This window comes from Pseudonaja textilis, chromosome 8, assembly GCF_049901715.1.
Source record: "Pseudonaja textilis isolate UNSWEBS1 chromosome 8, rPseTex1.2, whole genome shotgun sequence".
NCBI classification, from domain to species: domain Eukaryota; kingdom Metazoa; phylum Chordata; class Lepidosauria; order Squamata; family Elapidae; genus Pseudonaja; species Pseudonaja textilis.
Genome location: NC_141997.1, coordinates 51,952,808 through 51,975,457, shown reverse-complemented (window position 1 = coordinate 51,975,457; position 22,650 = coordinate 51,952,808). Strand labels below are relative to the sequence as shown.

General features: G+C 42.9%; 1 protein-coding gene across 4 annotated transcripts in view; it reads left to right on the top strand.

Annotated features, from left to right (window-relative positions):
* Positions 1–10,165, top strand: part of CTBP1 (C-terminal binding protein 1) — a 60,859-nt gene extending 50,694 nt beyond the window's left edge. For 3 of the 4 annotated variants that reach the window (XM_087938083.1, XM_087938081.1, XM_087938084.1), the window contains exons 7-9: positions 3,393–3,520; positions 7,704–7,821; positions 8,894–10,165. In XM_087938083.1, the coding sequence (XP_087794209.1) occupies positions 3,393–3,520; positions 7,704–7,821; positions 8,894–9,080 (433 nt within the window). In that variant the 3' untranslated portion in view covers positions 9,081–10,165. The remainder of the gene's footprint in view (positions 1–3,392; positions 3,521–7,703; positions 7,822–8,893) is intronic. The other variant, XM_087938082.1, reaches the window with a different exon arrangement.
* The last annotated feature ends 12,485 nt before the right edge of the window (positions 10,166–22,650 follow it).

Sequence of the window (22,650 nt, the reverse complement as noted above, 5' to 3'; positions counted from 1 at the left end):
AATCAGGACGATTTGAAAATCAGCATCTCAAATACATTGTTAGGAGCATTTGTGGTGTTTGCATCCAAGTCTAATGGAAAAAGGTCCTAGCAACTCCAAAGAATGAGCCCTAAACATATTGTTAATACATGTTGGGACTGCAAGGATCTCTCTCATAAACTTAAAACGGAATAATTTTAAGGGTCAAAAGTTTGAAAATATATAGGCTTGGACCCCATAAAGAAACTGGGAGACAACCTTGAACTGGACTGTTTGCAGATAAAACACATTTTATTTTACAATAAAATATGCAGGCTTGGAAGTAAAAAGAAAAAAGGAACAGATCCTTTATTAAAATAAAGCTATCTTACTCCCTTTCAACTTTCTGGAATTCTGTAGCTCTTTCATTGGAAGCCTGACATTTCCAGATCTTTTGAAATCAGGTTAAAGGTTTATTTTATTTTTTTTAAAGAAAAGGAGTTGTCTTCCAGTCAAACTTGACTCCCAGTAACTGTATGGACTCGTCTAGGCATTTTTCTTGACAATATTACACAAAAAGTTGGCCCTATTGTGTGTGTGGATGGGATGTTTTTTTAAATTCCTGATCATGTCTCTTCTAAGTAAATACCAAACTTTGAAATCAGCCAAATCTGCTTATGAATTAATTGTGAAAATACACTGTTGGGCTGAACTACCCTGTTTCCCCGAAAATACAACCTACCCTGAAAGTAAGTCCTAGCTTGATTTTTACACATGTGCCCAATATAAGCCCTACCCCCCAAATAAACCCCAATTAAGACTCCCAGACACTCCAGAGTGGACGGGTAAAAATTAAGCTAGGGTGGAGATGGGTATGTGTGTGTGGAGCTACCCTACCACTTACCTTTGGACAGTCATAGCCAGGCCTCGCATACCCCGACATCTGCCTGGCCGACCCATTTCTTCTGCTGCTGGCAAGGCTTTCCTGAAGGCCTCTAGAGCTGATAACAAAGCTCAGGATCGATCCTGAGGCAGCAGAGGCCTTCAGGAAAGCCTTGCCGGCCACAGAAGTTCCTGAAGGCCCCTGACAGTAAAAAGGAGGCCAGGGGTGATGCATGCAAGTGAGGTTAGTCAGTGGAGGACTTCCTCCAAAAATAAGACCTGGTGCCTTTTCTGGTGGCCAAAAATATATAAGACAGGTTCTTATTTTCAGGGAAATATGGTACACATCTCTTATGTTGCAATAATGTTAGCCTACTTGAGTGGTTGGTTGTTTTCTTAATTGCATTTCTAGTTCTCTTTATAAGACAATGGAAGGTTTCTGAGTTTTTCACACTTACGACTGTTGCAGCATTCCCCCGTTTGGTCACGTGATCAAAATTTGGCCACTCAGCAACTGGCTCATATTTATGACAGTCGCAGCATTCTGGGCTCATGTGATCCTCTTTTGTGATCTTCTGACGAGCTGAATCTAGCCAGATTCACTAAATGACCATGTTTGTTCTGACCAAGGCTTCCTGAGACTGTAATTAAGCACATGCTTAGTCCAAACAACTCTTGTTTTATTTCAACGCTGGGAATTATGTTCATTCCCAGCCTGTCAGGAGTCCCAAACAGTCCCTTGAGATAAGCATCCACCTTTCTTTCCTTTGACTTGCTGCCAACAACTAAAGTGCCTAATGAACTGTAAAAAGCCAAACAGAGCACAAAGTCCACACAGAGCTTCAAAGTTTAATCTGAACGGAGTGAACAAAGTTGCTTCCTGCAAAGGCTCCTGTCCCTTTGCTCCTCCTTTATGTCTTAGGGGAGGGGCCAATCACCTCCAAGCCTTACGCCTGAGTTGCCCCTTTTGTCTTAACTGTTCTTGCCTTCTGGCAGCTCTGCGTATGCGCACACTGGGAACAGGCTCCCGCTATTCCTCTGCCTCACTGCTGCCAGACTCTGGAGGTTCTAGAGACACATAACTCCCAGATGGCCTTGGCCCCATCTCTGTGTTGGATGCAGATCCCTCATCCGAGCCCTCTCCAGACTCCAGGACTGGCCCATGTTCTTCCCCACTGTCCAATTCTGTTTCCGTCTCCGCAGGCTGCCGGCAGACCACAACAATGTTCCTCACTCAACAAATGCAGGGATTCACTTAACAATGGTGGCAAGAAAAGTCCTAAAATCGGGCAAGGCTCACTTAACCAATTTCTCACTTAAATTCTGGGCTCAATTGTGGTCATAAGTCGAGGACTACCTGGGTTTATAAGCCCTTTTTTTCCCAACTGATACCCTGCCACTCTGTGGGATATCAAGTCCCACAACTCCTGAGCCAGAAGGGGAACACATTTAAAGATAAACAGCTTGGGGAGATTTGTCTTGGAGATATGACGTCTTGTTCTCAGTCTCAGGAGGGTATAGAGTGGCGGCGGCTAACCTTTTTGGGGTCCTGTGCCAAAAATTGTGCACGTGCTTGCATGCTCGCGCTTGCGTGCCAACACCCAGAAGGCAATGCGTGACCTCCCCATGCTCCCTACACGTGTGCATGCAATCCTCCTGCCCCCTTCCCTGTACTGCGCCTCACCGCTGATTTTCGGCAGGTTTGAGGCCTTTTTTGGCTTCCCAGAGGCTTGAGGGAGGCTTCTGCAGGCTTTGCAGGCGAAAACTAGGCCTGTTTGTCACTTCCTCTTTTTCCGAAAAAAGAGGAAGTGACAAAACAGGGCTAGTTTTCGCCTGCAAAGCCTGCAGAAGCCTTCCTCAACCCTCTGGGAAGTCGAAAAAGGCCTCAAACCTGCCGAAAATCAGCTGTGAGGTGCGCACATACACAGTGAGGTAAATTTGCCTACAGCTCATGTGCCGGCACATATGGCTCTGTGTGCCACCTATGGCACGCCTGCCATAGGTTCGCCATCACGGGCATAGGTAGTCCTCAACATGCAACCTTTTGTTTAGTGACCATTCGAAGTTAAAACATCACTGAAAAAAGTGATTTTAACAACTGGTTCCTGCTCTTACAACCATCACATGATCCAAATTCAGAGGCTTGGCAACTGGCATGCACTTATGACGGTTGCAGAGTCCTGGGGTCACATGATTCCCCTATAAGGCGACGAGGGAAGCTAGATTCACCTAATTCCTTAATGACCGTGGGATTCACTTTTGCCACTGCGGCAAAAAAAAAAAGTTGATATAAAATCGGGCGCATCTTTCCAAATCACCGCCCTTGTGTGATGACTGAAATCCTGGTCCCAACGATGGTTGTAAGTTGAGGACCAGCCAGTTTTGTAAGCTGAACATGGGAGCTGGGGTTGAATTTCCAACTGGCCCCCAATCAGAGCTTGAGTGTGTTGGGTGAGATCAATTTGCAGAAGAGATGCAGGCAGGCAGAGGTTTCATGCGAGAAGGTCTAATATTTGGGTTTTTTTGTTTTTATTTTTGTTTGCTTTCCTCAGCTTTAGCCAGGGGCCCTTGAAGGACGCCCCAAACCTCATCTGCACGCCCCACGCGGCCTGGTACAGCGAACAAGCCTCGATAGAAATGCGAGAGGAGGCGGCGAGGGAGATCCGGAGAGCCATCACAGGTGAGCATCCTCCAGGTCTAGGGAGATTCTGTCCCAAAGGGGCTTTTTTGCCCAAAAGGCAACTGGACTTTCTTGGGTTTTTCCTTTAAGTGGTTTTGCTTCTCATCCCAGAAGCTTCTTCAGTTCTGAAGAAGAAGAACTGAAGAAGCTTCTGGGATGAGAAGCGAAACCTTTTCAAAGGAATATCTATGGAGGTTCTCAATCTTCCAGGTCATGGTTGTCTCCAAGGTACTTTTTTCCTTTCTTTCTCTCTTTCTTTCTTTCCTTCCTTTCCTTCCTTCTTTCTTTCTCTCTTTCTTTTTTCTTTCTTTCTCTTTCTTTCTTTCTTTCTTTTTTTCTTTCTCTTTCTTTCTTCCTTCCTTTTTCTTTTTTTCTCTCTCTCTCTCTTTTTCTTTCTCTCTCTCTTCCTTTTCTTTTTTTCTCTTTCTTTCTCTTTCTCTCTTTTTCTTTCTCTTTCTCTTTTTTCTCTTTCTTTCTTCTCTCTCTTTTTCTTTCTTTCTTTCTTTCTTTCTTTCTTTCTTTCTTTCTTTCTTTCTTTCTTTCTCTCTCTCTCTCTCTCTCTCTCTCTTTCTCTCTCTTCTTTCTTTCTCAAGAGGCAACTGAAATTTCTTGGTTTTTCCTTGAAGACGTTTCGCTTCTCATCCAAGAAGCTTCTTCGGTTCTTCTTCTTCAGAACTGAAGAAGCTGCTTGGATGAGAAGCAAAACCTTTTCCAAGGAATCTCCATGGAGATTCTCAGTCCTCCAGGCCACGGCTGTCGCAAAGGAGCTTTTTTTCAAGAGGCACCTGGACTTTCTTGGTGTTTCCTTTTTCTCCTCCCACCTAACATCTTGGAAGTAACATTTTATTAAATGTTCAGTGCATTTGACAATGTCTGAGTCAGAAGCGGGTACAAAGCACACAATCCTGCAAGAGGGAAGATAGGAGCAGTGAGAAAGAAAGGAGAATTCATATTTTCAAGGTATTTTAGGATTCTAAAATTGTAGTTCGAGACAAAGGTTTTTTTTTTTTTGCATCTGGTTCCATCATATATTGGAAGCGCTTGGGTACGATGAAAGCAAACATTTGATGAGTCTTCCACTCTTCCTATTTTTCAGTAATCCTTTCTCACAATTACTGGCTAATAATGCAAGTATTTTTTTTTAAAAAAAGAAAAGCACCCACAAAGCAAACCGTATTTGCATGCAGCACACAGCTCCGGAAATGAAGAAGTTTCTTGGATGGAAAATGAGATATCTTCAAGGAAAACAAAGGAAAACCAGTTACCTTTTGAAAAAAACCACCTTTGGGGCATGTTCTCTTAAGGGACTTCCTTGGCCTAATGTCCTGTGTGCTTGTTCTGCCTTCAGCAACACCGAACAAACCTAGGTTAACTAAAGAACCACACTTTACTAATGGTAAAATTGAGGGTCAATTCTAACGTGCAGGGAGAGATATAACCAGTCTCAAGTTTTCTTATTTTGTCCATCCTTCATATCACTTGTTCACAGGAAATTAGAGGAGAACTTGGTGTCCTAGGGATTTGTGCAAATTGTTGTGCCAAGGGTTCCTTTGTCCAAAAGTTTTGAATCAGGCAGGGTTCATCCAGATATCAACCCGCCCCCAAAGCGACAAATTTTGAAATCCATCAATATTCTGGAAATGACTTTAAATGATCCTTCATAAAGAAGGCCTCAGATGCTATGAAGGGGTTGCCCCATATAAACATGGTGAAGAGTATATAAACACAACACCAGGCATGCCGAGGGAATAAGACCATTTTTTAATTTAATAATTACCCTTCCTGTCATAGTTGGACAGTGTTAGGGTTTGCAGCAGAAATTCAAGTCCAGAAAACACACATTGATTCAACAGGATCATTCACTTCTTTATAAACATAATAAGATGAGTAAAGTTTACAATACGATTTGTAGATTCTTTCAACGTAACATAACACAAACAGCAAGCTGCAGCTCAGAGCAGAGCTCAGTTTTGGCAAGCAAGCAAGTCAAGTTTCTCTTTCACTTCTCAGCAAAGCACACAGAGCCAAACCACACCCAGGCTGTCAGCTCCCATTGGCTAGTCTGTGGCCATGCTGACTTTGTTAACCATGTCTCTGCCAGTTCATGAATATACTCTGGCAGACAGCAATAAATGGAGCTTCTAGCCCTCTGTGAAGAACGAACGGTGGTCCAGTTCCAGAATTTTTCTCACCGGGGTAGGAAAAGACCCCTACTATGCATTGCTGGCCTTAGTGAACATAAAGGGCCAGGTCAGTGTAGGTACAGGAATTCCTTCAGCCTATAGACCGCTGTTTCGGAACCATGCCAACTTTAAGGCATGTGGACTTCAACTCCCAGAATTCATGGTTGGCTGAGAATTCTGGGAGTTGAAGTCCACATGTCTTAAAGTTGCCAAGGTTCAAAAACGCCACTCTGTAGGACCTGAAGTTCTCCTGCATTCCTCTGGCGGGTGAGGACAACACTGTCAGCCTTGAGGCACTCAGAACTAATTTCCTTCCATTGAAAGACCAGGCAGAAACTTGGTCAAGACTCAACCAGGGAGAAGATCCGAAACCCAGAAGAAAAGTACCATGGGAAACGATTGTGACTTTATGTAGAAGGTCTATCATCTACCCTCCTTGGGCTACTCTGTTGATTCATGGCTTTCACTGCCACGAGCAGCAAAGGGTTGGCTGGTTTTAGAAGTAAATGAAGCTACTCCAATGAGCTTCAGATTTCCTTTGCTGATGAGTCTAGATAGGCTCTTCGTCTGAAGCCCAGACAGAGAATGCCAAGACTGGTCTATTCTCCAACAGTTCCTGTGTTTATGTTTCCATAAGGCATTGTGAGAATGAGACAGAGAGAACGGAACTTGGCCCTCATAATATTTTGAAGAAGGAGAAATAAAAATGCCAGTGTCAACTCGTAAAACATTCCTAGGCCTGTTTTCGAGTTGCCATAAACAAGGGAGGTGGGAATCTGAAGGAGCAGTACCGCAGTTTAAAACCAGAAGTACATTTCACACTTATCTTTAAAAGATTGTAGCTAGGCTAACTGTCGTGCCCCTGTTGGAGTCTGACTCTGAGGGAGAGGAGGAACAGCTGACAGAGACTGGAAGTGTGGCTCTGGAGGTTGTGGAGGAAACTGGGGAAGACCCAGGCTCATCCCCTCTTCATCCTAGGGCACACAGGGAGGAGCAGATAAGGGGGAAACGTGAATGGTGTGGTCTACGGGGGAGGAAGGGGCCCTGATCCCCTTCATGGGCTGCAGCTGTGAAGACTGTTTATAAGGACAAACTGCGCATGGCCCAGTGCTGGAAGCAAAGCGTGAAACAATTCTAGTCTTTCAGTTCTTATCTGAGTTTTGGCATCCTTCCCAATGTGTGTATTCCAATATCTGTGGACATCTTCAAGCCCTTCTCCTGCCTTGTCTCATTAATTGCTTCAGTGTGTTGTGTTGTTTTTTTCTATTTATAATTTGTATGTATTTTGAGTTTGAACGGAAGTTCTTCCTTTTCGCAACTGTTTGTGGGGGAGTTTTTTTTTCTTCAGTCAATGATAATTGGGCCTTTGAAGCCAAATTAAAGGAAGTAAAGGGGCTTCACCTGTTTTTGTGACTTTGTTGCTTTTGTATCCCACCCTGGGTCATCACACTACCAGATTTTCTGCCCCTGAAAGTCCTTCATTGGAGAATAGTGATTGATGACACCCAGCCCATGAACATGCTTCATTGGAGAATATGATTTATGATACACCCAGGGGGAGGGGGAAAACAGGGTCACGGGGGACTGTAAATTACACATGCCAGAGTTGGTTTCATGTAGGTTAATGCCACGTGTTGCTCCTAATAAATCTTTTGAATTCTTTTGAAGCTTGGCCTGAGTCTCATGACTTAATTAGGGCAGTCACCGGAACCCTGACAGCCAGCTTTAAAAAAATCTCAGCGCAAGTTGTGTAGGACAACCGCAGCAAAACAAAATGAACACCAAAGTATCTTGCAAGATAGTCTGGATCGTTCATCTCTTAATGGAGCACAAAAGATGAGACATTTTAGCCAGCTTTGGAGAACACAAGAGATTGTGTGCAACAATAGGGATGGTGTCAGCTGTGGCCAAAAACGTGTTGACTGTGCTTTTGTCACACACACACTATTCCCATAGCACCAGCTGCAATGTTTATGCGGTGATATTTACCTCTTCCCTAGGTCGTATTCCAGACAGCCTGAAAAACTGTGTCAACAAAGAACATTTGACCACCGCTACACACTGGGCGAGCATGGACCCTGGAGTTGTTCACCCAGAGCTTAATGGCGCTACTTACAGGTAGGGTAGCTTCAACTCTGGTTTCCATCAGCTCCCATGGACTCCAAAATGGGAAACACCCATGTTCTACTTTGGGATATTCTACCACGTCACAAAGACCTTAGATGTCCAGGCAGTAGATGAGTAGGTGGTACAGTTGAGGAGAATATTTGTAGCTCAGGGTTGAATTGTGGAGTCCTTGGTGCTTTCTGAGCTTGGCTGCTTTCTTCTAGACATTTCAGTGCCAAACTAGGTAGCATTATCAGTGCCAGTTGGCTGAGGTTTGTCTACATGCAAATTCCTCCCAGTTGTGTACTCAGTGAAGTGTTTGAAATCCAAATGTGGTACCAGTGGGAGACAATATTTGAAGCTCAGGTTTGTACTGTGGGGTCCTTTATGCTCTCTGAGCTTGGTGGTTTTCTTCCAGATGTTTCATGACCCAACTAGGCAACTTCATCATGATGTTCCCTAGTTTGGGTAATGAAACATCTGCAAGAAAACAAACTTGCTTCAGAGAACATCTCGCCACCCTCCTCCTCCTCCCCCCCATCCCCTCAGCACTGATGATATTATCTAGTTGGGTAACAAAACATCTGCAAGAAAACAAACCCAGTTCAGAGAGCACCAATTACCCCATAGTTCTCCTCCTCCTCCTCCTCCTCCTCCTCCTCCTCCTCCACCTCTCCTCCTCCTTCTCCTCCTCCTCCCTCCTCCTCCTCCTCCTCCTCCTCCTCCTCCTCCTCCTCCTCCTCCTCCTCCTCCTCCTCCTCCTCCTCCTCCTCCTCCTCCCCTCCCCATTCTCTTTGAGCACTGATGATGTTACCCAGTTGGATAATGAAATGTCTGCAAGAATACAAACCAAACTCAGAGAGCACCAAGGACCCCATAGTTCTCTTCCTCTTCTCTTCTTCCTCCTCCTCCTCCTCCTCCTCCTCCTCCTCCTCTACCACTGATGATATTACCTAGTTGGGCAATGGAACATCTGCAAGAAAACAGACGCAGGGTTTGGACTTCTCCAGATGCGTTTCAGCTTGTTTGAAACCCGCGATTCCCATGGAGGTATAATGCACCCCCTTTCCTCCTCCTCTTTTAGCAGGTACCCTCCCGGTGTGGTGAGCGTGGCTCCCCCCGGAATCCCCACCGCGGTGGAAGGCATCGTCCCGAACGCCATGCCCTTATCGCATGGCCTGCCTCCCGTCGCTCATCCGCCCCACGCTCCTTCTCCCGGCCAGACGGTGAAACCGGAAGTGGATAGAGACCATCCCAACGACCAATTGTAGCCTACGAGAAGATCATTCCCAAGGTAGATGGTGGCAACTTTTGGAAAGCACGTGGTGAAACATTCGGACAGGTGCTGAACCACGAGGAGGGACCTGGAGACGGGTCCCTCACGTTTTTAAGGAACTGGTCCCGATACGCAGCATCCTCACGAGCGGCAGCGGGAGCGATGATGGAACGATGATCTGAAAACTTTATTCCTCCATATAAAAATGTAGTTTGTCCCTGTCCAGTGACCCGAATCACAAATTTTCTGTATTCCTGTGGGTTCTTTGTTAAGCCAGAGAAGTTAGTAGTTAATTATATCATGAATGTACTTTGTCTGTGTACAATTTTTAGAACATTAACCAAGGTTTGTTTGCTCCATGGTCAACAACAAGAACAAAAATAAAAAAAATAAACAAACACACACACACACACACGCACACACACACACACAAAGAGAGGCATTTGACAAACCACTTTAAAAAGTTGAAAACTTTTGTTTTTGTTTTTAATATATGTTTAAAAAGAAATGCCCCAAAATTGAGGCAGTTGATGAAACTTCTCAGGATAACTCCCACCCACTTATTTCTTTTCTTTCTTTCTTCTTTCTTTCTATGCCATACAGTGCATTGTTTTTCTACCTTCTTGTCTTATTATTTTATTTTTTTGTTTTTTTAGAATAATTTAATAAAATGCAAAAAAAAAAGAAAACCTCCCACCTTTCTCCTGATTTTGGCATAACCCGCCCCAACATTTCAGAATGAAGATGTTTGAAAGAGATTTTTGAGGTGCAAATAAGAAAGTTTTTCTATAAACAAAGGTCATACTTTTTGCTTTTGTCACCAGTTAAAGTATATATTATTGCTGAAGTGCAGAGAGAGAGAGAGAGAGAGAGAGAGAGAGAGAAGAGAGAGAAAGAGAAGAGAGATTGACTGAGAAAGGCGTATTAGAGTTACCGAAAAGTAGAAAAAATATTTCATTGCCTACATCAACTCCTTCCCAGTAATGTATGTAGTAGGCTAGCAATATTTTGCGTTAAATCATGTTTGTGATTGTATCCATTTGTATGAATTATTTTAAAGAAATAAAAATTCCAAACAGACCACACTTTCTTAATTCCTTTTTTTAACCTCATTTATTTCATAAGCGCATTTTCTTTTGGCGTGGCTTTCTTAGAAATTAAACAATATTAAAAAAAAAACCCAGTTTTTTTTTTCTTTTCCTAATGCAGACTGGAAAGAATTTGTGTTCTTGCCAACTTCTAACAGAGAAAATTGGAAGGAGATTGGAAACATTGCAAGTGGGAGTTGATTTTTAATGAAAAATAATGTCAGTAAAATGTTTTAGTTTAAATAAATAAAGCAAATAAGAATTTTAAGCCTTCTTTCTTCCTACATATTTTGCATGTACGTATGCTGGTTGAAAATATATTATTTGAAGCATAAATCAGATTTCCTTATGGAATTTCCCCCCCCATAAAATCTGCCCAGTTTACATTCACACGCCCCAAGTGAAGGTTACATCCAGGCTTGGCAAACCCAAGTTTGCTTCCTTCAACAGTTGGAGGTCTTTTGTGAGGTACAGGGTCCTCACGATGGTCTTGACATGATGGTCACCAACATGACCATCTCAGGACCTCAGAAGTTCTTTGTCCTCCCTCAACACTTCTTCCTTCCAATGGTCACCAACATGACCATCTCAGGACCTCAGAAGTTCTTTGTCCTCCCTCAACACTTCTTCCTTCCAATGTCCAATGGATTGTCCTTCAGTTGAGTCCCTCAGTTACCACACCATTGATCTGATTCCCCTCCAAACCAACTCAAGTGGAAGGTTCTGGAATTGATCAATTTCTTGAGCTGTAGCCCCCGTGGTTATTAACTCCGCTAAAAAGATTCTTTTCAGCCATAATGTTCAGGAACTCTTTATATTGGTTGAAATTTTTAATCTTCTGGAATTTTATAGACGGGCAAGTATAAAACCCTTTCAGCTGGCACATGCTGAATTCTCTGGCACGATGCTTGAATCCAACACTGTATTGTTACTATGGATTGCAGTTCTCTGGAAGTAAAATTGGGGATTTTGCTCCAGAGATGTACGTGGTAATTTCACAAAAGTTGGCCATGCTTTCATTCTTCAGGAGGCAACTTCACGATGGGCTTTTGAAACTTTTTTTCACAAGTGGGGTCTTAATAACTATGCTGGATTGATGGCTGGCAGTGTCCATACTAGCTAATTTAGTAAAAGCCTGAATCTTGAAAACAATTCCCAGAGCTTCCACAAGATGGCCAACTCAGAACACACAGTTAGAAGGGACTTTGGAGGTCTTCTACTCCGACCTGCCCAAGCAGGAATCCCTTCCTTCCTTCCTTCCTTCCTTCCTTCCTTCCTTCCTTCCTTCCTTCCTTCCTTCCTTCCTTCCTTCCTTCCTTCCTGTGATGACCCAGGGTGGAATACAAAACAATCACAGTCACAAAAAACAGGTGAAGCCCCGTTTATTCCTTCACTTTGCTTCCAAGCTCCAAATATCTTTGATGGAAGACAAAAAAACTTCCACACACATAGTTACAACAAGAAGGAAAAAAGCAACACAAACCAGGCAAGATAAGAGCTGGAGGACATCCACAGATAACAGAACACACACTGGGGAGGACACCAAACTCAGAGTGGAACCATAAACTAGAGATATTTCCATGCTTTGTTTCCAGCGTTTGCCAGTACACAGGTCCGCCCTCTTATTCAGTTGTCACAGTTGCAGCCCATGAAGGGGATCAAGGCCCTCTCCTCCCCAGTAGATCATATCTCTCCCTTATCCTCTCCTCCCTGTGTGCCCTAGGATGGAGAGAGGATGGGCCTGGGTCTTCCTCTGACTGCCCAGCCGGCCTCTGCCTTTCCCCAGCCTCCTCCACAACCTCTGGAGTCACACTTCCACTCCCTGTCGGCTGTTCCTCCTCTCCCTCAGAGTCAGTCTCCAACAGGGGCATGACAACTGCTCTTCAGAGCTACCAGTTCTATAGAACCGGGCCAAAGCGGTAGCATCCCACCCCTGGTTATACCATCATGCCATATCCTCCCCAGGCTTCCCCATTAAGGCATTACATACCAGTCCCAGTTACCAAGTCTATTGCTAGGCCCAAAATATTGTAGTTGCACATCGTTTCTAGACTGAGGTAGGTGTCAGCTTGGAAGCCATTTTTTTTTTTAGGCTTCTGGGCTTCCACGTTCAGTGCCTGGAAATTTGGGAGGGAGGATTTCAAAGAGCAGTGGAAGATTAGGCACAACAACATTCCTTTCTCAGAGAGTCAAGGACAGGTTGCCCTGCCCCTGGAGGGGAGTGACTGGGGATAGTCTCCAGTTGGAATGAAGTAATGATTGGACCATGTGAAGAACTATTGGGTGCAGGGGTTGGATTTTGGATTTTCTTTGGGCTAGAGAAAACTTGGAAATCTCAGATTAGGGATTTTCCTCAGATGTGCCAAGATGACATCTCTAATAAAATGGATCTTTGAGAAGATGACAGTCTTGGACTCTTTTAATCTGGAGGTTGTTACTTGGAACGCTGACATTAACCTGAATCTGACAGTAGGATCTGGCACTGCAGAAGGCTAGAATAATTCACTGCAAGATGACTTTTCCACATTTGTCCTAATTATATATTTCTGGGAAAGATGGTCTTGTCATTTTATTTGAAACGTGTGATAACTCTTCCCTTAATAATTGTCATTTTATGTCCTCATTTTTTTTCCATATTTACCACAAAGATAATGTTAGAAAAAGACTTGCTCTGGTTTGTGCTGTCACACTAAATTGCTAATCAAGGGATTTGCAAAAGTAGGGTTTTTCAACATTGGGCAAAACTATTTTTTTTTTAAAAGCTGCATAAAAAATCCTATGGATAGTGAACATAACATGGAAAAATTATATGGTATAAGCATAGCATTTGGCCAGTGTGAAGAGTTTGCTCCTCAGAGGCCCAGCAGAGAAGGTAGGTAACAATTCACAATAATATTTAACCCCAAAAGCATGCAAAAAGGATAAAATCAATTACACTGTCTTTTGTAAAAAACAAAAAAAAACAACTTCCTTTCTTTCATATTAGTTATGAGAGTTGAGAATAAATGGAGTCAGTCAACTTGCAACATAAACCTACCTTCCTTCTTACGTCCTCCTGCCTTCCCTTCATCCTTCCTTCCTTATCCTTCCTTCCTTCTTTCCTATGTCTTCCTGACCTCCCTTTCTTATACTTCCTTCCTTATTCTCCTTCCTTCCTTCCTTCCTTCCTTCCTTCCTTCCTTCCTTCCTTCCTTCCTTCCTTCCTTCCTTCCTTCTTTTCTACATCCTCCTGTCCTTCCTTCATCTTTCCTTCCTTATCATTCCTTCCTTCTTTCCTATGTCCTCCCGACCTCCCTTCTCTTCCCTATCCTTCCATCCTTCCTTCTTTCCTACATCCTCCCATCCTCCTTTCACCCTTTCTCCTTCTTTCCTTTCCTTCCTTCCTTCCTTCCTTCCTTCCTTCCTTCCTTCCTTCCTTCCTTCCTTCCTTCCTTCCTTCCTTCCTTCCTTCATCCTCCTGACCTCCTTTCTTTATCTTTCCTTCCTTATCTTTTCTTCCTTCCTTCCTACGCCCTCCACCCTCCCTTCCTTATCCTTCCTCCTTCCTTCCTTCTTTCCTATGTCCTCCTGCCTTCCCTTCCTTATCTTTTCTTCCTTCCTTCCTTCCTTCCTTCCTTCTCTCCCTCCCCCCCACTTCCTTTCTAATTTCTAATATTTCTAATACATGGTGTCTCCTACAGAACAGCCAACATCCCATGACAGCACAAGCCAGATTTCTCTTCCCTGTGACTTCTTCCTGCAAGGCATCCTAGTCGACACTTCCGTTTTCTCAGAACTCTCCCTCTTTCCCTTTTCCTTGGAGTTTCCATGGCCCGAGAAGTGCACGCAGGAGTGGAAGCTCCTTGCTCTCGCTCTCCGTTTCCTTGGCATCTGGAGGGCTCCCCTGGGGGGACTCTGAGACCATCCGCCTGGACGGGAGAAATAACTCCAGGATGAATCTTACTTTGGAAACCTACTCAAGCTGCATGTGCCAGATGGCCTTTCATGCTTCAGCCGTATGAGATCTCCTCCCTCGGACATGATTAGAAAAACAGCCCAGCAATGTTACGGTTCTATCATGTTGGCTTCTTCACATAGTTCATCAACTCTGAATCACAAAAGCTTTTCCTAATTTCCCTTTAATTTCATTGTACGAGATACGATGACAATAAAGCAAAGTAAACTAAACTTTACGTTTATCTAAAAATTCACAGTGAAGCTGCCACGCCATTTGCAAAATCTGACACAGAACATAGAATCACAGGTTTCAAAGAGACCTTCGAGGTCTTCTGGTCCAACCCCCTGCTTAACTAGGATACCCTAAACCATTCTGGATAAATGGTTGTCCAGTCTCTTCTTAAAGGCAGGGGTGGGATTCTACCAGTTCGCACCTATTCGCTAGAATCAGTTGTTAACATTCTAAGCAGTTTGGAGAACCGGCTGTTAGAAGAAATTCCTGGGCTAATCCTGTAAGGAAGGCAGGAAGAAAACATTCTGGTGTTGCTTACAGAAACTGCCTCTCTGTTAACCCTCATTCCATTCTTGGCAGGACTAGATTTCCTGTCTCAGGAACTTCTCTGAAGTTTTTTTCCCGCTCCTTTGCTGGTACTTTGCTTGTGTTGAGGGACCATTCAAAGTTACAATGGCACTGAAAAATTGACTTATGACCCTTTTTCACACTTACGACTGTTGCAGCATCACCACAGTCACGAGAGGCCAGGCGAGGAGATGCGTGCCTCAATGTGAGTGATATTGAGTTGGCCACGCCCAGCCAGTCACAGGACCACCAAGCCATGCCCACCACCAAAGCCACACCCACAGAACCGGTTGTTAAAAATTTGAATCCCACCCCTGCTTAAAGGCCTCCAGGGATGGAGCACCCACAACTTCTGGTGGCAAGGAGTTCCACTGGTTGACTGTCCTCATTGTTAGGAAGTTTCTCCTTAATTCCAAGTAGCTCCTCTCCTTGATGAGTTTCCATCCATTGTTTCTTCTCTTGCCTTCATGGGCTTTGGACAATAAGTTGACCCCCTTCTTCTATGTGACAGTCCCTCAAACATTGAAAGATGCTATCATGGCCCCCGAGGCCTTCCCTTCACTAAACCAGATCTACTCAATTCCTGCAAATGTTCTTCATACGGTTTCTCTTCCAGGCCTTTAATCGGGGTGGGATTCTAGTGGTTCGGACCAGTTCTATAGAACCGGTTGTTATGATTCTGCGCAGTTTGGAGAACCAGCAAATCGTGCCCCAGTCTGGCCCCGCCCCTCTCCACCCACCCCTCCCCTCCCTGCCCATCGCACGCATATGCCCGACATCGCTGACTGTGTTCTCCCCCACCCAGTCACTCCTTGAGCTATTTCTCCCCCCCCCACCTCTGGACGATCAGCTGTTCCGATGATCAGCTGTGCTGGGATCCCCCTCGCTGTCTTATGGTTTCGCCCAGGAGGCTTCCTCAAAGCCCAGGAGGCAAAAAGGGGTGTGGGGGGGCAGGGGGGTGTGCTGCACACACACCCCGCGCGCTCCGTTTTTTGCCTTCCTGGGCCCCAGGGAAGCTTCCTGGGACCAAAAACACTCCCCAGGAGGCCCCAAAACAGAGGAAAGAAATGGGGGTGCTGCAAAAAAATAAGCCACACCCACCCAGTCACATGGCCATGCCCACCTGGCCACGCCCACAGAACCGGTTGTTAAAAAAATTGGAATCCCGCCCCTGCCTTTAGTCATCTGATTTGCTCTTCTTCTCTGTGTTCTTTCTGGGGTCTCCACCTCTTCTTTGTACCCTGGTGACCACAACTGGACTCCGTATTTCAAGGGTGGCCTCACTTGTGCCGCATAAAGTGGGACTGTCACTTCCTGTGTTCTTGAAACAGTCCCGCCATTGATGCAGACTGCGTCAGAATAAGGAGACGACGTCCAACTTTTCATTGAATTATGCAAATCCATCCGTTTGCCCGAAAGGTCTCCAATATCCTTCCCAATGGACAACGTCAAGTAGACTGAAATGGAAGGCAGCGGCCACAGCTGGGAGATGTCAGCAAGAATTGTCAAAAGTCCCCCAAACAAGGGAGAAGACAAAACTTGGCCTTCTCGTCCCAAGGCAGCTCTCATTTGAAGGAATTCCTTCCCACTGAATTACAGACTTCTGATGTTACGAAACAGTGTGGGAAAGCATCAAACTGCCTTCGTCCCCATGGTGGCAAAGACCATCGCAGAAGTGATGGAAGACATTGTTTCCCCAACAGGGGGGATTGAAAACTCTGCAACAACTTCACCCTGAAAAAGAGTTTTCTGACAACATTTGTGGCAGATGCACAATGAACCCTACACTGCAAGATTTTTGTCCTTCTATTCAGCTCTACAAATGATTCCATGGCCTAAATATATATATACTGATTGAACACGCCTGTCAGGTTACAAAATTGTCTTTTTTGTTGGAAAAAAAATCTCCAAAAAGCAGAATTATTTCTTCCTACATGCAATATATAAAGCCCTTTCTTGGCAAATTAGCTTTAGCAAGGCAAGCAGGCTAATCGACAATTTAAACCAAAATATCAGCAAGCCTTTAATGTAGTTAGAAATACAATACCTTTAAATAATTTTGTATAGAACTATAATTTAACTAGCTTGTTGGAATCAACAAATGCAAATACACTGGTTTCTCTTCAGATCATGTACATTTTTTTTTGAATCCACACCAGATCCGCCTAATAATAAATGCCGGATGCCCTGGAATCATTTTTAAGAAAGCTCTCAGCTGCTTTTTATAAGGAGGGATCTCACCTTGGTTACAAAACCAAATCTTACCTCTTTGGATTGGCCAAAATGTTTTCCTTAACAATTGGAGTCTCACCTGAGCTCTATATGGGGAAAAAAAATATGCATTTAAAAAAAAATAACCTCCTGTGAGAGACTGTGTTTTGGTAGTTCTTATGACTGCAATTGAGCCTCAAATTTCTGTTGCTAAGTGAGACTGTTTTTAAGTGAGCTTGGCCCCATTTTACGACTGTTTTTGCCACCATTGTTGAGTCACTGACGTTAGTAACCCAGTTGTTAAGGGAGTCTAGCTTTCTTCCATGGACCTCGCTTGTCAGAAGGTCTCAAAAGGGGATCACGTGACCCCCCCCCCCCCAGGATGTTGCAACAGTCATAAGCACATGCCTGTTTCCAAGCCTCTGAATTTTGATCAAGTGACCGTGGGGATGAAACTACGGGTGAAAAACAGTCATAAGTCACTTTCTTCAGGGCTGTAACTTCGAATGGCCACTAAACCTCCTATACTACCACCTCTTACAATACTAGACAACACAGTATCAACAGTAGAGACCTTCAAATTTCTCAGTTCTATCATATCACAAGACCTAAAATGGACACCTAACATCAAAAACAATCATCAAAAAAGCACAACAAAGAATGTTCTTTCTGTGCCAACTCAGAAAGCTCAAACTGCCCAAGGACCTGCTGATCCGGTTCTACAGAGGAATGACGGAGTCTGTCATCTGCACCTCTATCACTGTCTGGTTTGGTTCTGCAACCCAACAGGACAGACACGGACTCCAGAGGGTCATTAGGACTGCAGAAAAAGCAATCGCTATCCACCTTCTTTCCATGGAGGAGGACCTGTATCCTGCACCCTGAGTCAAAAAGAGGGCAGGGAAAATATCTACGGACCCCTCACATCCCGGATATAAACTGGTTCAACTCCTTCCCTCAAAACGATGCTATAGAGCCCTGCACACCAGAACAACTGGACACAAGGATAGTTTTTCCCCCAATGCCATCACTCTGCTAAACAAAGAATTCCCTCCACACTGTCCAACTATTGACAAAGTCTGCACTACTATCACTATTAATCTTTTCATCACTCCTTATCACCCATCCCCTCCCACTTGTGAGTGTAGGACTGTAACTTTGTCGCTTGTGTCCTTACAATTTATATTGACTGTTTCCTAGTATGATTTGATTGCTGATTGTACCCTATGACTATTATTATTAAGTGTTTCACCTAATGATTCTTCACTCTTGATGAATGTATCTTTTCTTTTATGGACACTGAGAATATTTGTACGAAGACAAATTCCTTGTGTGTCCAACCACACTTACCCAATAAAAGAATTCTCTTCTCTTCTCTTCTCTTCTCTTCTCTTCTCTTCTCTTCTCTTCTCTTCTCTTCTCTTCTCTTCTCTTCTCTTCTCTTCTCTTCTCTTCTCTTCTCTATTCTAGTCTGTTCTATTCCTTATTCCATTCCATTCTATTCTATTCATTCCAATTTTTATTCTATTCCATCCCATCCCATCCTATTCTTTATTCTCTTCTCTTCTCTTCTCTTCTCTTCTCTTCTCTTCTCTTCTCTTCTCTTCTCTTCTCTTCTATTCTATTCTATTCTATTCTATTCTATTCTATTCTAAATGAATGGTTGTAGAGTGAGGAACCCCCTGTACTCTTTCTTTACTTTGTGACCCAGAGCAAAAGTTTGAGGGAGATTAAAAACACGTCTTCCGAAGCCATTTTTGCCTTGTCAATTTCTGCTGCTTGCTCTTCTCGTTTTAAATCAAATCCAGATTGCCCATCTTTGGCCAAGATGTTTCCTCTTGAATTGGCTCCAGAGAACTGTTTTCTTCCTTTCTTCCAGCTAAATTGGATTACAGCTCCAAACCATACCTAGGCATCGTGCTCAAGAAGGAATAAATTAAGAGTTTGTCAGTCTTGGAGAATCATACCAGGCCTCCTATTCTCGCAAGCAAGGATTTCTGAGTTTCAAAACATCACACAAGCCAGAACGACACTTACCAGTAAAAATCTCCAAATCTTACCCATTTTTCCTCATGGAATGGAAGCAAATTATTTTTGGTTCTTTTGGTTCAGTTGCTGCTAAAGACTGTCTTGTTTTTCAGTTTGCAGTCAATATCATAATTTCTCTGTTACACCGGGAGACACTTCTTCTCCAACCATTGCGCCAGGAAAATCCATCAGGGGTAAAAAAAAAAAAAGTCAAGATGGCAGCTTCAGCCATGTGGCCGAAGCCCTCCCAATTCTACAGAGAATCTGCAGTTCTCCTTATACCTGGGCCTTCAAACTTGACAGCTTTAAGACTTGTGGACGTCAACTCCCAGAATTCCTCCTCCAGTCATGTTAACTCAGGAATTCTGGGGGTTGAAGCCCACAAGTCTTAAAATTGCCAAGTTTGAAGACCCTTGTCTTATACATTTAAATTGGATCTCCCTAAACTAGCTCTAAATTTATCCCGCAGTCTGAGGCATCGCTATTCCAAAAGTAAATCTCCCTGATATGGGTAACCCTCAGAATATATTCTAAAAAGAGTTCAATATAGTGCAGTAGGCTGACTATGGAATAAATGCATTTAAGACTGGGGTATTTTCTTCTGTATTTAACCTCCACTTGAATGGCTTATGTGTGCCTCTAACACACTATCATTCTGTTATAATATGTGAAGAAGGGTTGCAGGAATTGAGTATGTCTAGTTTGATGAAAAGAAGGACTAGGGGTGACATGATAGCAGCCTTCCAACATCTCACAGGGATTGCCCCAAAGAAAAGGGAGTCAAGCTATTCTCCAAAGCCCCTGAGGGCAGGACAAGAAGCAACGGATGGAAACTAATCAAGGAGAGAAGCAACTTAGAACTAAGGAGGAATTTCCTGACCATGAGAAGAACAATTAACCAGTGGAACAACTTGCCTCCAGAAGTTGTGAATGCTCCAACACTGGAAGTTTTTAAGAAGAGATTGGATAACCATTTGTCTGAAGTGGTGTAAGGTTTCCTGCCTAAGCAGGGGGTTGGACTAGAAGACCTCCAAGGTCTCTTCCAACTATGCTATTCTGTTACTGTATTTGCAGCTATTTTTTTCTTCTCTCTATGTTTAGAAGAATTCCCGTTTCTTAGAAACAATAGGTGTGATGCTCCCTCTGCCTCCACAACCATTGTTGTTCTCTGGCCCCATCTAATGACCAGGGCCAAATATCCATTTGTATTGTTTGGAAGCTGACCCGGCCCTTTAAGGGTCATCTACCCATCAACCCTCCTTCCAAAAAAGAAGTGCATTCTGGGAAGCCAGCCTCCATTTCCTTTGCCATTCAGGGGAAGCGGAAACACCTGGAAGAATCCAGCATAATCCATGGCACATATTCGTCTTGGGACAAAAATCCACATAAGATACAAACAAATCATAGGATACCAAATAGAAGCAATCATAAATCATAAGATACAAACAAATCATAAGATACTAAATAGAAACAATCAACGTAAATCATAAGACACCAACAAATCATAGGATACCAAATAGAAGCAACATAAATCATAAGACACAAACCACAAAGTCACAGTCCTAAGAAACTAAGGAAAGATGTAGTGGGAAAGATGAGAAGGATAATAGTAACACTCTTTTCCTACTAGATGGTTTGACACCCTAAGGCATAAGACAGTGTTGTGGGAATTAATTGTTCCGCAGAATAATAGCATGTGGCAAAAACTATCTTTGTGTCTGGTTATTGTGGCTCTTACTGCATGTATTTCTATTTTTCCCAGTTTCACCTGTCCCGTTGCTTTAATAAACTCTCCAGATCTACACACCTGGTCTGTTTTCTTGGAGGGTAGGTGAGTTTAGCTGCATGTTGAGCTGCACGCTGAATAACATGTAGTGAGGACTGAACAATGGGCTTCCTTCGACCTTTGGAGCAGCAACCATTTCCCCTGGACATGAATACCATGTGGGATGGAATTAGCAGGCAGCGAGAGGCAACTGGGGCCAGTGGTTAGAGATACTGGATTAGTACTTGGGAGTTCTAGGGCAGGTTAAGGCATGTAATCAGCTGAGGGATCTTGGATCAGAGATCCAGAAAAGGCCAAGGGCCAACTCCAAAAAATAAAATAAAATAAAAAATGTTGAGAAGAAAGCTTCATGGAGCTGTGTCATCAAGAACCAGCAGAAGTTAATAATTTTATAATGAAAGAATATTAACAAAATAGAAGTAAATACATGTATATAGATAAGCAAACACACTATAAGTAATATCACCACTAGACTATACTTGGATATAGATCGAAGCGTATAGAGCGACTCGAGGTAAAGGCTATATGGTATACCTATGAGAATAACGGTTATAACTATGATGTACAATATTAGAAGAAACCTCAAGAAAGTAACACACAGATAGATAGAAAGATAAAATAGAGAAAGATAGAGAATAAGTAAGAATTATAAAGAAAGACAAAAACTATTAGAGTATGTACGAATAGATGATGGAATTATGGATTAATACCGAACATCAATGCAATTACTGTTGAAAATATAATTAAGTTGTGTACTGGTGGAAAACAATAAAAATCATTTGGAAAAAAAAAACTATGATGTACAATATTATGTATATTCAAAAGAGATTACATGATATAATTATGAGAGTAATGGTTATAACTAGGGTGTATAATATTATCTATATTCAAAAAAGACATGTTAGAGACAGTACATGGTTGTTGCAGAAATGGAAATGTGCTATATGATAAAGGAAAATATACAATAAAAAGTAATATATTAAAAAAAAAAGAACCAGCAGAGTTGACTCAATGAACTGTATTAAAAACAATAATATAATGATAATATAAAGTGGTTCTTGACCTAACAGTCTTTCAAGATTCTGCTGTTAACAATCATTAAGTTGTGATTGCTCCAATCCTGGAGTTTTTCAAGAACAGACTGGAAAAGCTATTTGTCCAGAATGGTATAGATATAGGGCCTCCTGCTTAAGCAGTGGGTTGGACTAGAAGACCTCAAAGATCCCTTCCAACTTGTGTATTCTGTAATTATCTAAGTTTTGAATTAAAATGACTCCGTAAACATAGTTTCTCTGGCCCCTTGATTCTCTCAACACAAGTTACAAACTCCATTTGCTATCGGTTGTCATCTCTTCATTGCATTGGGGCATGAAAATAGATAAATTTTCTTGGGGTTAGACATTAATACCATGTCTTTTTCCAGATGGACACAATGATCAGGTTGCCTTAACATTTGCCAGAGAAGTTATTAACTCTCGTTCTTCCAGCTACCATAAATCTATCTGCATTGCACCGTTGCTAAAATTCCTTGTCGTGTATGTCACAGCTTTATCAAATATTTTGAATCACTTTCTTTTGTGAACAACTTGCATTTTCCCCTCCTCAAAAAAGAAAAAAAAAAAAAGAAAAACCCAGCCTTTTAATAATTGTTTTGTTTTGGTTGCAAATGGTTCTTTTGGGACTAAGATTGAAGTTCCTCTTGTTTCTTTCTCGTGAGATAAATGCGTAAATACAGAAGAAAAAAGCTGCTTCCTTACAAAGGACAAAAGAGGAATGAAGTCATATTCTGGATGAGTCCCAGAGAGCTTTCAAATACGTTGTTTTCCATCAACAACTGACTTGTTGTGTATTCACTTAAGTCCATTGTCTGCTTTCTTCCTTTACCTTCAGAATAGTTTCCCAAAAACGAAATGCGTATTTATTTGTGATATACCAT